Raw genomic sequence first — 16725 nt, forward strand, 5'->3', positions numbered from 1 at the left:
CATGACAATACACCAACATGAGTCAAGGTAAACTGAGAATGAAATTTAAAGAACATTTTGACATAAGAAATATGAGAATACATACAAAATTTATAGCTACTGTATATTGTTATGAGCAGAACATGTACCACACATCTAATAAACGGAACTTTCTAAATCATGAACAAAACAAAAAAAAAAGCGTCCAGATTCAGAGAGAGAACTGAAATTCATGCTTGAATTCACCTGCTTCAATGGAATACAACACCTCCCCATTCGTGCCAGAGTCTCTGTCCAGTGCAGTGACTTGAAGGATTGAAGTCCCCACTGGGGAAGTCTCAAATGCCACTCCGTCATACATAGTACGTGTGAAGGAAGGGGTCTGGTCATTAGCATCCTCAACAGACACAAAGATACGAGCCAAATCCCTGTAATATGGGAATTCTTGATCTTTTACCTGTAAGAAAGAGAAAGAAACACAGAGACAGAAAGATAGTTAGGCGACAGAAATACAAGAGAACTGTCAGGAAGCTTGCCTGAAAATACACAAAATGAGAGATGATGAGAGAGGATGAAGAAATAAGAGAGAGAGAGTGATCAGCACAGACAGACCGCGAAGACTGAGACAAAGTCTGCTGAAATGTTAGAGCTGTAAGATGGGCCCCTCCTCACCATAATGGTGAGGATATGCTTGGTTTGGGTTTCGTAATCCAGTCGATCCACTGTGTACACAGCACCAGTGCCAGGATTGATCCGAAACAGGCGCATGCTCGTTGGATCAACGCTTCCATGTATCGAGTAGCTCAACTTGGCTCGTTCATCTCCGTCTGCTGCCTTAACCCGAAGAACCTCTGTGTCTGCTGGTGTGTCCTCTGAAATTGAGATGTTATATGTAGGCTGGGAGAAGACAGGAGCATTGTCATTGCTGTCCAATACCCTGATGTAAACCTGGAGATGGGAATGAAGCACAAACAATGAGTGGAGCAAACATGAAGCAATAAACATGCCATAAGGAACCATACAGGTGCATTTTTAATTAAACTGACATAAAAAAGCACCATTGCCTAATATCTGCCCTTCATGAAAACATTACGAGAGGGCAAAAACAATTCAATTTGTGCATGCTGAAGTGGTAGTAGGTCAAGTTGCTAAAGTATTAAGAATGTATGTCAGTTAATATTTTTACAGTTAAGAACATAACTTCACCTGTGTGGTTGCTGTATTAGTCCCATCCGTCACCTGTACAGTCATGTTGTAGAGTGACTGAGACTCAGTGTCAAGAGGTTTAGCTACGACAATGGTTCCCATTCTTCTCTGAACATCAGTAGCCCCATCATAGCTTCCTATAATGTGGAATACAAGGCGTATAAAAACAATTTGAAACATACAGATGATAAAAGCACTATTACAAATTTTTCAAACGGGCCAGTTAGTGGCACAAAAAACACACTGCAATATTTGAATAAATGTTGCTATGCAGTACTCAATATTAAAAAAAAAAAACAAAAAAAACAGGAAGATACAAAGAATGGAAAAGGTCTTGTCTCTGTGTCACCAAAAAGTACTGAGAGCTGTTTAGTACGTTTTTATCAAAGTCACAACTATGACAGTTACGCCTCTATGTGACTCCACAACTCTTTTGGAAACAAGATCCATCAAAGTTTTTCTGGATTTCAAAAACACCAACAACTTGATGTATTCGTGTTTTACATCAGACCATGTGTCTCTTATCTCTCACTCCCACAACCAGCCACGGCAGGATCACGCTCCTCCTCTGCAGTTCTTCACATCATTAATTCCGGTCCATTCTGAAGGATGACGGCAGACTCTCCAAGCATTTTAGTATTCATAACATGCATTTCATCCAATTCCACTCAATTTCCTCCGCTCTTAACAGAGATCACAGAACCCGGCGTCTGGAAGGTAGTTGCGTGCTAACTGTGTTTACAGTATCCAGAGTTTTTCTCTGGCCTTAAGCCAAACAGAGTTCTTCAAGAAAGTTCTTCAGAATACCAGATAAACCAACCTGTGTAATGGATAGCAAATTTAAAATAAAAGCACGCTGAAAGTAATCTTACCTGTACCAGAACAGTTTCCTACACAAGAGCTCTGGGGAATGTAAAACATTTCTCGCGATGTCCTACCACCTTTCCAGAAACAGGCCAAAAAAAAAAAAAAAAAAAAAAAAAATGAACCACAGATTAACATAACAACACAATAATAAAAATCTATGAAGAGGAAACTTGCATAATAATTGCAAAATTTGAAACCAGTTTCCTGTAAAATCAAATTAAAGCATCACATGTAAAGAAGACAAAGTTTTTAAGGAACTTTTTTTAAGAGCAGTAACAGTCTCATATCTGATTGTTGACAGGTCAACCTTGCATCTCTGGAGCTCACCGATGATATCAAACCACAGTGGTGTGTCAGTTCGTCGGACCGAGACCGGTCCCACAACCTCTGCCACTTTGATGTTCTCCAGGACTGTAAAGTTGTAGCTGGGTTTAATGAACCGCAATGACTGTGGTGAAGGTAATGGCTTACGGATCCACTCAACATGCAGACTGGTGGTGGACCATTTTGGAGGGTTGCCATTATCTACTGCTTTTATCTAGACCGGACAGAGGAAACGTACAGGATCAATCGAAACAATGACAATAATCGACTTTATCATGGATATCATGGAATGGGCCAGTGATATCATTAAAGCCATATACCTTCAGGATGTCATAGCTCCCTGCAGTGACCATCTTCCTGGATGACACCATAGCAGTTTTGGAGTCTATAAAAAATTTGCCGTCCTCGTTGCCCTCCACAATGCTGTAGGTTAGGTCAGCGTTGGGTCCCTCGTCTCGGTCGTAGGCGAATACCCTGTAGATGGGGTCGCCTCGCTTATTGCGATCCCGTTCGGGCAGACTGATACGGTATACTTTTTCGGGGAATTCCGGCGCATTGTCATTCTCATCCTGAACATGCACAATCACCCACGCTGTAGACTGTCTGGACACGCCTCCTCCATCCCTCACTGTTACCTAAACATTAAAAGATGTACAGATACTGATATAGGCATGTAGAAAAAGACTCCTTAAAAAAAGACTAAAGCATGCATAATTGACATAGGATACCCCAACCATGCATGTTTTAAAGAAACAGAGCACATAAACTTACACTAATACATACATAAAGGTATAATAAAGGGCATTATCATGCTGAAGATTTATGATGTTGTCATGTTTTAAATTCACAGCATTTGCCTCTGCAGATAAAATGATTCTCAGTCAACCCTGCGGTATAAACACAACGTGATCTGAGAGAGAGTGAGCATGTGGGGGCAATTTTCACCTCGTGACCTCTTCATAGATCCATTAGGTAATGGTCATTGAAAAGCTGATTGCTCACAAAAAAGACTAGGTTGATGTCATGCGGTCTCTGGGCCTCAGTCAGTGTAGCTGCCAGTGGCTTTGGGACTGGAACCCCATTGCACAGTGGACCATCATAAGGAGGACACAAAATCAATGGGCCACTCTTTTGACAGGCCACGTGGATTATGAATCACGGGGAATCACTCCCACAATTATTGACCCGTGTGACTGTAAAATCCTGATCAGCTGATCAATGAGGAGATGTTCACCAGACTGTTAAAAAATGGCACATGGATTCTGGAATACCACACGGAGCTAAGCCAGGGTTATCGCTATCGCTTCTGTTATCGCTTCTCATAATCTAAACTCCCTTACAGATTTCCAATAATTATCACTTCTAGAAGATCTAACGACAAAAAATGGAATGAAAACCACTGGCTTGTATTTTAGAAGAGTGTATGTGCAGAGAGTTGTATGGGTAGTAGAAATGTACCTCTAGGAAATGCTCTGCCTGTTGCTCTCTGTCTAGTTTTCTTGATGTCGTAGTGATGAGTCCTGAAGGAAAACACATTATAAATAATAAAACACAAAAATCAGAATACATTATTATTAATATGAAGCGCTAACACTGGATGAAATGAAATGGCTTCGTGTAAGCATCCCAAATTCCCATAACTGTCTTTTCCACGCATGCCCACACAACACAAATTCAAAACATGCGCACACACGTATGATGGTAATTTGTAAGCTAATGTGCGAAACCGCGGCTCAGGAAGCTTGAGAGACCTTTGGCATAAGCTTATTTCACAGATAACGTGAGGTGGAATCACTGAGTTTGTTTGGCAAGCCCCTTGTGGCCAATCGAAAAGGGACTACGTGACATTGAAGACATTTAGTTTGAGGGAGCCACTCTAGCAATAGATCCATCCACGAGACTTCATCCATGCAAGAACTCAAACTTGAGAACATGATTTGTTTATCTACGAATTGGTCTGTCAGTTTGAAGTTAATCTGAACTGAGGTAAAATGAACGTGAAATAACATTTAAAAATAATGTGATGTTTACTCGTGAAAGTAAAATTGTACTTCCAGTGATGCACAACACATCCAAAATGCATTTTAATAAAGAGAAACTAGACATAATCTGTGACAAATATCAGAGAGAACTGCACTGATGATACTGTTATGAATATCAGGGATCCGCAGTGTCCCAAAATTTCTCTTCGAATAGAACATGATGACAAATCAAAACTCCAAAGGACTGAAATTACTTTGGTGAACTGAAAGGAAAAGTAAAAAGAAAGACTTTGTTTTGTGCTGACTCAAAGCAAATATTCCTGCATTTTTCTCGTGAGTATTGTGGGGTTATTTTTTTTTTCGTCAAAACCTTTGAACAGGCTGGAGATACAGACGACGACAGCTTCCCCCGATCTCTACATATATTAATCACAATATATGCCCTGGTATTTCAATTCCCTCTGTGAATATATCTCATTGGAACTTTTCTGAATGCAAAAGCATACACTGCAATATTAAAATATGTTTTCGATGAAGCTGTTTTGAGCTGATACATGCATAATTAAAATAAATAAATAAATCATTTTTTTTTTTTTTTAGAACATCCTTTCTCTCGGTACTGTGCAATGACACCCTATGACAGATTCTAGCGGAGATTAATGTGGCTTTCTCCTCTTTACATCTTAGCTAGTGCCACTGGCCCACTGTGTCCATTCGCCATGGCAACAAAGCACTTCAACATGATTGGTACTTTAACTACACAGCTGGATATAGCACATTCCCATATCTGTGTCATCCTAAGCTAGAGAGCTTCAATTAAACAAATTATGTGAATGACAGACATGTGCCTCAGAGCTGATGGATCAGAAGAACAGGCCATGAATCAAAGGATTAAGGACTCATAACCAAACAAACAAATAAAACAAAACAATGGGGAATGCACTTAGAACTTTAAGCGTGATCCCAACATCAAATTTAAATGTCCAAGAACGTGTACCTCTGAGTGAGGTCAAGCTGTTATGAAAAGGCTAAAATAAATTCTTTTTTGAATTAGACACGGCCGGCAATAGTTCCGAGGTACAATCTGATTAGAGAAAACAAATCTACAGAATATAACAACATGATGTTAGGAACACTTGTTTACATAGCAATTCTAGTTATTGCTATTTTAAAATGAAAAACTGTCGTTGACTTGAGGACATGCCTAAAAAAAAGGTTTATTCAATTAAATTATGTAAATAATAAAATATATCAAGGCACATTCTGGTCGATGTGGCGGAATTGGACGCAATACACAAAGTGCAGGAACTTAAATCCAATATCTGTCAAAAGTGTGTGAGTAATTACATCTCTACCACTTCAGTAGGTTCAAGTTCAAGGTCTATTTTTCATTCTCTTTCTTTCTGGACTGCTGATGAGCTGATGTTTTTACTCTCCAAATGTTTTGTAATCTTGCAACCATTTCAGTCTTGCCCACAGACAGTTGTGATCATAGCATACAAACTAAACATTGATTCCAGCAAGTACGTGTTAAGTTTCAGGAACCGTGTTTGTGTTTGCTTGATTTAACTAAAATTAGAAGAAACAAACAAAACAAATACAACATTCAAAATACGCACATTCCTTTCTGTCTCTGCAGTTTCCACCAGAATCCGCTGTAGAAAATTCTGGTGGATACCATCAATTTAGTCAAAAAACACACACACACACGCACACACACGCACGCACATAGAAAAACTGGACAGCGTTGACTAGAAAGCTCTAAATCTTTGAATCTGCCACATTAAGCTTTCTTGGAAAAGCAATGTGTTTTACTGACAGTTATGGGGTACGACACTCTGCCACGGGGGATTTGTTGATTGTCATACGAAGAACTTTCCCAGTGGAACTAACCAATGTTTAATTAATTTATCGACTGAAGCTCCACATACTGCTGATCACCCATGAATCACTAGAGAGGCAAACAAGTGATGCAGCAGTGAGCCATCAGGACTTTGCACCCTCCTGTGCAAGGAGATGAGTGAGTCCCATGTCAGAGCAAGTCTGTGTGGAGAGATTGGTTCTTGTGAGTGACTAAGGAGGCAAATAAACTTCACTGCAGCTGTCTTCACTGACAGTGTGTGTGTGTCTGTGTGTGTGTGTGTGTGTGTGTGTTTTGATCAATCTGGGGTACAAATCCTTACTCATAGTCTAAAAGCAGGGATTGAACTAATTGACACGGAAATGTTCCACATAAAAAAGAGAAGATGTGTTGCTTTCTAAAAAAAAAAAAAGTTGAAGTAGGTCACCTAACGTAGAAGTTCCAGAGGAAGGAGACATTTATGTCCTGCTCATCATGAAAAAAAAAAAAAAACACAGCCAACAACAAAATACAAATTAAATCCATTAGCAATTTGGGTTTTATCTTCAGGGTTATTCAAACGAAAAACAACAAAAGTTAATTGAAAAAATATTGACTGTTACCACTTTCAAAATACGCAATTAAAACAACACTTAGAGCTTTCAATTGCTTCAAAAAGTCCTCCCTACATAATGAGTTTACTTTAACTGAGGAATCACATATTTCGCCTTTGGTTTCATCAGAATCATCCTCATATTTATTTGCACCTGCATGTATATGTATGTCAAGCAGTCTTGATAAGTCCCTCTTGGGAAGAGGACCTGCTCAACTGCAATACTGATAACAGGATTGAAAAACGACCAGAAACCTTATCGAGACAGATTCTCACCTGTCTTGGAATTGATGGCAAAGAAATTCTGTGGATTGCCAGCTGTTATTCTGTAAGAGAGTCGACTGTCTGAAACGGTTATGTCAGGGTCCCACGCTTGGATGCGGATGACGGACACATCCTTTGGCGAATTCTCCATTACAGTGGGGTGATAGATGGGGTCAGGTATCAGCGGTGCATTATCGTTGATGTCCTCCACCTGGACAAACACTTCGATAGAGGCAGACAGAGGAACCACCCCTTTGTCTGTTGCATAGACTGTCAACCAATAAGAGGCTTGAGTTTCACGGTCGAGAACAGCAGTGGTGTAGATCACTCCTGTTGAAAGAAAGAAAGAGAGTGAAAATGATCAAAAGGCTGTTAAAGTCTACTTTGATAGTGCACGTTGCTGAAATAAAACATTTAACAGAAACGTATGAATAAAATGTTTGCATGTTTGCATTGGGAACGCGTTTATTTCCAGTGGAACTCTGGACTTTTGTTATTGTATGAGACACAAAACAAAACACAGCTCAAGTCAGCGTTGATAACATTACAGCGACATGGTACAACTGGCTTATTTTTTTATGGCGTTAGAGAGACAGGGTCGCGCCAGGATAGCCTTTCTTTTGCACAAAGTGTCATCACCGTGGTTATATCAAATACTGCCCCGACCAAACTGACAGTGAAATTTCCCCGGAGACATTGACTGAGGACATTGCCGCGGAACATTCGGCTCTGAGGGAAACAACACATGAAAAACCGCCCTGTCTTCAAAACACGAAATGTTGATCTGGCATAATGGTCTATTTTTCCTTCATATTGTACTTCCTTTAAAAATAAAAATCAACAACCAAAAATACCTCTGTGATCAATTATTAAATGTTAAGAATAATGGACAACATAGTAATCCTACATAATATATGAAGTTTCGTTCATGACTGCATGCTTTCACTGTAAACGCATGACGTATGAGAGATTTGCTGAGTAGTCACGCTGCTATAGGGTGATATGCAATTCCAGCAGACACTGAGTAGCCTGTTTCAAAAGTTAACTTTACAAGAGCTCAGCTGGACCGGAGAGCATCCTGCCCCCCAAGGGCAAGACAGCAGCAGCCCCATACGGGGGTGGGGGGTGGGGGGTACTGAACGACCTTCAGGTCTTAAGTGTAGAACGTCTAATCGTCCCTGACTAAAATGCTGCCTTGGCTATTCTTTGATTAGGACTTTAGACGCTGCGACATTGGAGCACATGTAAATATGATCACTGTTGGGGAAGGGGAGCTGCTGACTGAGTGACCCATTTTGTGGAAGCGCTTGCGGGTCGATCGGTCAGCTGCCCATCCCCTGTCCGTGCCATGGTATGGAGTGAAGCACTCAGTCAAAAATCTCACCCCGGGGCGCAGACTCTCACAGGCACCATGAGTGGAAAGAAAATAGCACTCGCAGCACGCAGGTTCCAGACTGTAACTAAAAACTAAAAAGCTTAAGAGGAAGATATCAAGAGCCCAAGGCCACACACACACACACACACACACACACACACACATACACGTTGACACACACGCATGCACGCACACGTGTGAGAGAAAGAGAGAAATCCAGCAGCTTCATTTGAAGCTGACGGCTCAGATCCTTTGAGACATAACTAAGTGTGACAGGTGACTGGTCTGTTCACAGCAGTGAAGGATACAATCATAGCACTGCTTCATGAAGAAAAGTGGAAAAAAAGTGTGTTCACAATCCTGGCTCACGGCTGAACCTATAGAGCTGAAAACAGTGGAGAAAGAGTGTAAAACCGTGCATGCACTAACACACACATATGTATCATGCATGTTTGTGTGTGTGTGTGTATGTGTGTGTGTGTGTGTGTGTGTGTGTGTGTGTGTGTGTGTGTGTGTGTGTATGTATATGTGTGTCCGTGTGTGTGTGTGCATGCATGTGTGTGTGTGTGTGTGCACAACACACACATGCACACACACACACACACTTAAATGCAACTGCAATGCAGACATAAACGTACTGATTGTGGATGTGGCGGACAGATTTGGGTCTTGCATTTCAAACTCAAGCAACTGCAGTGTAACATCTGTACACAGCACAAACAGAAACAAATCTAGCTACTAAAGTTACACCTAGGCAGCAAGAATCACACAGCAAGTCAGGTAGTCTCAGCAAGTACTTCACTTACACAAAATCAAATCAAGAGAAAATTTGCAAGCATTCTTTCTTACTGAATAGAACATGATAAAAAAAAAAACTGAAGTTAAATTCAGTTTTTCAAATTGAACCAAATGGAAGAGCCCCAGCGCAAACACAGTCATCGGCCCATTAAAGAGGTTTACAAAGATAACAGAATCGACTGTTTACAAGGAGATGGGATGTTTAAGTTGAAAATGAGAAAGGCGTGTGGCACTGGGTGTTAAAGATGAGCTCAGCAACTTTCTAAGACCCCAATATGAAGAGCTTATAGAACAGATGAATCAAGATGATGGCGAACTGCTGAAACAAAAAGCCACGTGATATTGAATCTCATTTAAAGAATTACAAAAGGTTATGACCTTAAAGATTCTTCTCAGGGCAATTGAGGGACAATTCAATTAACTAACATGATTAACTATCCTCTTTTTAACACCATGTGGTTTTAAAAATGCCAGATATACTGTAAAGATCTGGTGCAAGATATTTCGGCTCAATAAAGAAATGCAGCAATTCCCATGTTAATTCTGTAGGTATTCCACATTCAATAGAGTGTGTCAGTAAAATTGTAATAGTGAGTTAAGGAATGCTTAATCAATATTCTTTGCGCATTACATATACCATACATGGTATAATTTAATATTTGGTTCAACTTTGCTTCAGAAAATCTAATACTTGAGGGTTGATGTGTTTTTGTCAGGCAACGTGTGTGGGCAGTTACTTAGGGTTTGTGCTTTAATTTGTGAGCGATATACAATGACTCATACGTTATCATGCAATTACCATTAAAATTATTAGTCAAGAAACTTCGTTCTAAGATTTTTGCAGAAAAAAAATTCTAGGTGAATGTCTAAAAAACTGAAAATTATACATATAATATTTTAATCAAACAGCAGATAGTCAAGCAAAAACTAAATGTTAAGCGCAATTTTTGTTTATAAATAAATCAATTAAACTATATTTTTACACTGAAAACATTTTGGGCAGGATTATAATATTGCTAGACAGAATAATATTTCATCTGTCAGTCTTTCTCACCCTTCAATCTATCTTCACTTAAAACGCTTACTGTTAATATTCAATAAATTCATATATAATTTAAAAATGGATATGTAAACAATAAAAAATTCATGATCTTTCTGCCTTAAAAAAACAGTTTCGTAAGAGTAACAGAAGCACAACTAAAATAATCTTGCACGTTGAGTATTTTGAAAAACCCCAATCAAGCGCATTTCTCTAAATAAGAACCATCCCATTTTTCTGGGGCAGTTGTTCCTATAGCAGGCACCAACCCAATAGCTGTTTTGTAGAAGTAATCTTTTCACTATACCCCGCACTCTCAGTCTGATCCGCAACCTGGTTACGGTACAATGAAGATGTTTCCATTCACGTTCACAAACATCAAAGCTCCAAATTTTTGACCCCCCCCCCCTCTTTGAAAAACATTCAAGTTCAAAAGTCCTAAAAAAAAAAAAATAAAGGACCTGCAGGGGGGAAAGATTTTCAGCTCCCATGACTTTGTATGAACACAATATATGTGATCCTGACTTTTTGGATGTGCTACACTTCTGAGGTTTCTTTTTTTTTCTTAGTAGCAAAGATTCGGAACGAAGAGACAAGAAAATGCACCCGGACTTACAGGGCGTATTAACACAGAACGTTTTTCTCGACAGCAGACTGAATGAGAATGTGCTTAGATTTATTTCCCAAAGTCTCAACAGGAATACCAATGCCTGCTTAAAGTAGAAGAGCACTGCATATGTAAGCCCTTGTAATTCCCACTGTTCTTTTGCCTCTTTGTAGCACCTGGGCCAGGGGGATTCCAGCAGCTCTTATTACTGAGGCATAGCACATATCAAATGCTTATCAGAGTGATAAAAGAAGGAACTCCAAGTGTCTATAAATTATAATTTGCTGACAACTGCTAAGGGGTGGGGGGATGCATTGTCTTCTCTCAATTTTCTCCCAAAGTTCTGCAAGACTAAAATGACCTCTTGAAAATCAATCTTGAGTTATTGGCACAACAAAAGTCATTAGGCAAAAATACGAGATGTGCGTGTAGATATGTACAAGGTGAGAAGAGATATGAAGCGCTTTGCGCTTTGAAGATGAAAGAAGACTCTGGCGCCTCTCTCATGTTTCCCTCACAACAGTCTGCGCTCCCCGATTCTCTATGGGAAATCCACACTCATCTAGCAGTCTGATGTGACCAGCTTCCCTTATTTCAGCTCTAATGACTGCACGATTACGAGGCTCAACCTAATTAGTTGACATGTGAATCCTGGACCACACTAGCACCCCAGAGCTGTTCTCTGGTCCCTCCCATCAATAATAATTAGCCGTGATTCATAGGGTGGTATACACCCAATTCAAAGGACAAGACATGCAAAGTTGTTTTTTTTTGTTTTAAAATACGTTTGCATTAGCTGTACTTTTGCTGATTGTGCATTCTTGCTTTAATGGTAGACACTAAAAAGAGTTTCAACTGTGAGGTAAAAAGCTCAAAATGACTTATAATGAACATTATTTCAGACCATAGAGGTTAAATCCAGCTTTCTAGGTCACTGGTCAGCTCTGATGGCTCAAAGAAGCAATTTCATCCAATAGAACTCAAATTTGCTACCAAGACAAATAATGCCGCAGTGACCTTTAATGCCACTCAATCTGCACGATGATGCCAGCGTAGGCACTATGTCTGTGCCAGCAGCTCTCCTCTAATAATGTTCTTGCATTGGCTTCGTTTTACCGTGAGCACATAAGACTGATCACACTTCAGGAGAAAATAATCAATCATAAGGCTGTAGCAGCACAGGCACTGAGCTCAATTTACGGTACAGAACAATGTTGACCCGCAGTGGCCCTCCGGATAAAAACAAGCAAACCCAAGTAGATTTGGACTTCTTGTGCAGTGGTAAGTGAAGTTGTGAATTTGTGACTAGCAGGTTGTGAGTTAAAAAAAAAAACCAAGCGTGAAGTTTACTGCCAGTGCAGCTAACAGCATGGTACTTGATTTCTGACGTAGAAGAAAATAATTCAAAGTTGCTCTGTACATAAAAATCAGCAAATAAACAAAACTGTTGTTTTTTAAATTGAAAAGTTTAGTTTCTGTCCTGTGTAAGCATAGAAAAGCAACATAAAGGACATGTATAAAACAAGCAACATGCGAAATGTTGAGGCAAGATGACACATACCAGTCTCCTCATCAATAGAAAACTTCCCAAGACCACTTCCAGCTTTGATAGAGTATCGTATCACTCCATCTCTCCCCTTGTCATCATCCTTTGCAGTAACTTGTGCTACACTGGTCCCAACGCGTGAGTTCTCCCTAACAGTGCCCTTCACTGCAAAATCCACAAAATAAGGCTCATTCAGGTTTTCATTCACATCAACAATTTCCACCTCGATGTAAGAGACGGAGCGAGACTGAATGGGGTAGCCCAAGTCTTCGGCGACCACAGAGATGTTGTAGAACTGTTGCTTCTCGTAGTCCAGTTCCTTGCCCACCCGAACAGCTCCACTCTCCGCATGGACCTTGAAGGTCCCATTGAAATCACTGAGCAAGGAATATCTAACTTTCCCACCTAATCCGAGGTCCGGGTCTTGTGTCTGCAGCCAAGTAATGACAGTGCCCTGTGGAAGGTCTTCCAAGACACGACAACTATAACTTCTGGGAATAAACAGCGGCGCGCAATCATTCACATCCTCCAAATACACTTTTAGCGTCGTCACTGAAAATCTCTGGTTTCCCCTTTCTGCCTTATCTCTGGCCTCAATCTTGAGGGTAAAATCTGTGATGGACTCTCTGTCGAGTTGGCCAGAAACATAAACTGCCCCTGTCTCGCTATTAATACCAAAGTGGGGAGAGTTTGTTAATATGGTGTAGTAGACTTCACCATTCTGACCGAGGTCGCCATCTGTAGCTGTGAGCCTGATGACTTCCGTGCCAATGGCTGTGTTCTCTGGCACCAGCACTGTGTAACTCTCTTGTGGAAACCGTGGACTGTTATCATTCACGTCTTCAATGTTCACAGTCAACAGCCTCCAGCTGGACCTCTGTGGAAGGCCCAAGTCATAAATGGTTATGTTAAGGAAATATCTGTCTGTTCTCTCACGGTCCAGCTGCTGATAAACCGATATTAATCCGCTTTCCATGTTAATATTGAAGCAGCTGTCAGTGTTACCATCAGAGATGGTGTATAGGATCTGACCATTAAAGCCTGTGTCATCGTCTTTTGCACTCACTTGGTAGACATTCGCTCCAACAGCCACATCTTCACGAACTAAAATGTCTGAGGGAAGTGATTCAAACTGAGGAGTCTGTTTGTTGACCGAAAACAGGTCTGTATAGCCCTCCTCAATTTTAGACTTGCCTATGGCTGTTGCTTTGTTCAGAAGTTTTTCAGCTAATCTCTGTGCAACATTTGTGTCCTTACAACTGAAACTCCTTGGTGGCATTCTCCCTCTCACAACAGATATATTAACAAAAGTGGGTTCTGAAAACATTTCCCCGTCTGTAGCAACTACCTTCAAGCTGAAAAGACCATTTTTAACATTGACTCCAGCCAGAGACCTTCTCAGTGACAATATGCCAGAATCTGGATTAAGGTTGAATAAATCCAGCTCATTTCCAGAAACTATATTATACTTAACTAAACTGAGCTCATCTATATCGATGGCAGACATAGTAATGATTGTTTGGCCTACAGGAAAATCACGAGAAATCACCCCCTTACAAGCAACGCGTTCAAAGAGAGGCTGGTTGTCATTAATGTTCAGCAACCAAACCGTGACATTGACCTCATTTTCACGTCTATAGGGTGAGCCCCAGTCAGAAGCCCGCACAGCAAATGTGTAAGTCTCTAATGAGGATTCAAAGTCCAATTTTTTTGCTATTTTCAGTTCTCCTGAATTCTGATCAATTGTGAAGGGCAGAGACTGAAGGCTAGCTATGCTGTAGGTTATGTATCCGTTCTCCCCTTTGTCACTGTCCTGAGCAGACACCACCAGAATGACAGTGCCAATTGGAGCGCTCTCGTTAACAGAGACTTCATAAGACGGCTGGGTAAAAACGGGAGCGTTGTCGTTGGCGTCTTCGACTGTGACCTGTATTTTGGCTCTCAGACCACTCATTTCTTCTGTCACTTCCAATTCAAAGAGCTCCTGTCCTACACTAGTAAACTGCTTGGCTGTTGAGATTGTGCCAGTGAAAGAGTTTATGATAAAGAAATCAGAATCGGGGGAGGGATTCAATATATAGCTCACTGTTGGCGGTACTGGAGAGATTCTAACAGTCTCCACAAAAATCCCAGGTGGTGAAATCTCACTGATTGTAGCTCTGTACATTTCTTTTTCAAACCCGGCCAACACAGCCAACTGTGGCTTTTTCACTAACAGCTGAACTACTTCAACGTTGGAGAATTTTGGAGGGTTGCCTCTATCTTTAGCTTGAAAGGTGAGATTACAGCCATATGGAAATACATCCCAGTCCACCGGATCAGACATTTTTACTCTGTACTCATTCCCAACTGCTGCTCTGTCAAGCACAAACTGTTCCAATGGATCACCCTCAATAATCGCAACCCATTCAATGTCCCCATTTAACCCTTCATCCATGTCCTCAACGGTGACGACAGCATAAACAGGGTCTTTATCCAACAGTGATGGGACAAGAGCAACAGCATTTATGACGGGCGCAAACTCATTCAGACGTTTGATGTTGATGATTAGCTTAGCTGTGCTGCTCACTCCAGTGTTTCCATAAACTTTTGTTCCACGATCAATGGCAAACACCTCAAGGTCAAAGCGACTCCTTTCATCTGCGTTCAGCCTTGTGGTGAGAGATATAACTCCGCTGGTAGGGTGCACGGCAAATTGTTCCACTTCTTCTCTGAAGAAATAATAAAATTCTCCATTGGAGCCAATGTCTGCATCAGTGGCTGTCACCTGAGCAACACTGGCTCCCACAGGGGTGCTCTCAGGTACAGAGATGGTATAAGCCGTAGGTGAAAATAGAGGTCGGAGGTCGTTCATGTCCAGTACTTGCACATTAACTCTCGCCGACGCCTCTCGGCCACCTTCCGAGGTGGCTCTAACAGTTAACGTGTAATTGTCCTGCACCTCGCGGTTCAAGATAGCAGAGCTCCCACCACTGGTTCGGATACGCAGAAAGCAAAAGTCTCCTAACGCATACTCTTCCGCCTGAAAGAGCCCTTCATCGTCTCCAGAAACAACTGAGTATTTGATCTCCCAGGGCTCTGATTCCGGTAGAGTGATCCCCATTCTAAACTCACTCCTGATGTAGGACCTCGCTGCAGAGTTCTCATATATAGTGGCATTGTAAACCGGGCGAGTAAACTGAAATGTCGAAGGAGACCCAGGCTCCAGCAGTTGTCCCCAGCTGGGAAACAAGTGGAGGAGCAAGAGGGCAAAGCTGGGGAAGAGGGTCCTCATTTCGCCCCCTGGGTAACTGCTCATGCAAATGCCATCACCCAATCACCCTAAAAATTGAGAAATCAAGAGAGTGAAGTTGTCAAATGGTACGTCAGCAACTTAAGATATTTCAGTATTTAGCAGTTTTCAGATGAAATAGAAAAGGCTGTGAAAGAACGGTCTTAATTAATAATGGAAGTTTCATAAAAAATAAAACAACTGAGGACCCCGTTTATGATTTGATGTTATACCTCTCTCAGATAGCATAACAGATTACGCCTCACCAACAAATATTAAGAGTCTGTATATAGTACAAACTTGTCAACATACTAATAACGAAACAATCGAGATGGTAATATTAACTGACTTCTTTTACATAGTGTGTAAATCAATGTCTTGAGTAAGATGACAAAGTGAATTTAAAAACTCATGTGTGTAATTGCATGCAGTCCCTATGCCATCTGTCTTCACTGATTTCAAAAAGACCTTGGCAAACTGTTTAGGTTACCGGTTTCAGGCAGTGTGACTAATGTCTTTCGCGTAAACAAATGGTTTTGACTCTCAACGTAAATCCTAATTGTATATTTATCCGATTTCTATCCGACCCGAAAGTTTAATCAACGTCTGAAAGCATACAGATGAAAACTCGAGATAACACAACTATCGAACCACCTAACAACTGCCGTCGAATTAAACTTTTGATAGTAGTAATTAAGTCTTACACAGGCATTCATTAAACTCTGGAACTGTAAATAACACGCTGCGCGCTCCATCGTGAATTCATTCTCCGTAGCCCTATCTTTTCTCAAAAGGTTAATGCGGTGACTAATGACAAACATTGTTATGAGAAAATGAAAGATTCACCTTACCTCTGGGTGAGAAAAGAAATTTTGCACCGTGATCCACGGAGCGACCGCTTTCTCAAACTACATCCTCTACAATGCCATTCATTTCACTCTCAGTCCACAAACTGTGGACCGTGATAAGATACGCACCGTGCACACAGGCTGCCGCGAGCTCTCATGATAGGAT

The 16725-nt window shown here is 40.9% G+C and overlaps 1 protein-coding gene across 1 annotated transcript in view; it reads right to left on the minus strand.

Annotated features, from left to right (window-relative positions):
- The window catches only part of fat3b (FAT atypical cadherin 3b), a 37038-nt gene extending 21324 nt beyond the window's left edge, over positions 1-15714 (minus strand). Inside the window, exons 1-9 of the mRNA XM_030792223.1 lie at positions 12456-15714; positions 7088-7405; positions 3835-3896; positions 2697-3011; positions 2380-2590; positions 2058-2126; positions 1186-1322; positions 652-927; positions 226-436 (exon numbers count right to left, since the gene is read on the minus strand). Coding sequence (XP_030648083.1) covers positions 226-436; positions 652-927; positions 1186-1322; positions 2058-2126; positions 2380-2590; positions 2697-3011; positions 3835-3896; positions 7088-7405; positions 12456-15714 — 4858 coding nt within the window. The remainder of the gene's footprint in view (positions 1-225; positions 437-651; positions 928-1185; positions 1323-2057; positions 2127-2379; positions 2591-2696; positions 3012-3834; positions 3897-7087; positions 7406-12455) is intronic.
- Between the last annotated feature and the right edge of the window lie 1011 nt (positions 15715-16725).

The sequence above is a fragment of the Chanos chanos genome, chromosome 15 (genome assembly GCF_902362185.1).
Source record: "Chanos chanos chromosome 15, fChaCha1.1, whole genome shotgun sequence".
Classification (NCBI taxonomy): domain Eukaryota; kingdom Metazoa; phylum Chordata; class Actinopteri; order Gonorynchiformes; family Chanidae; genus Chanos; species Chanos chanos.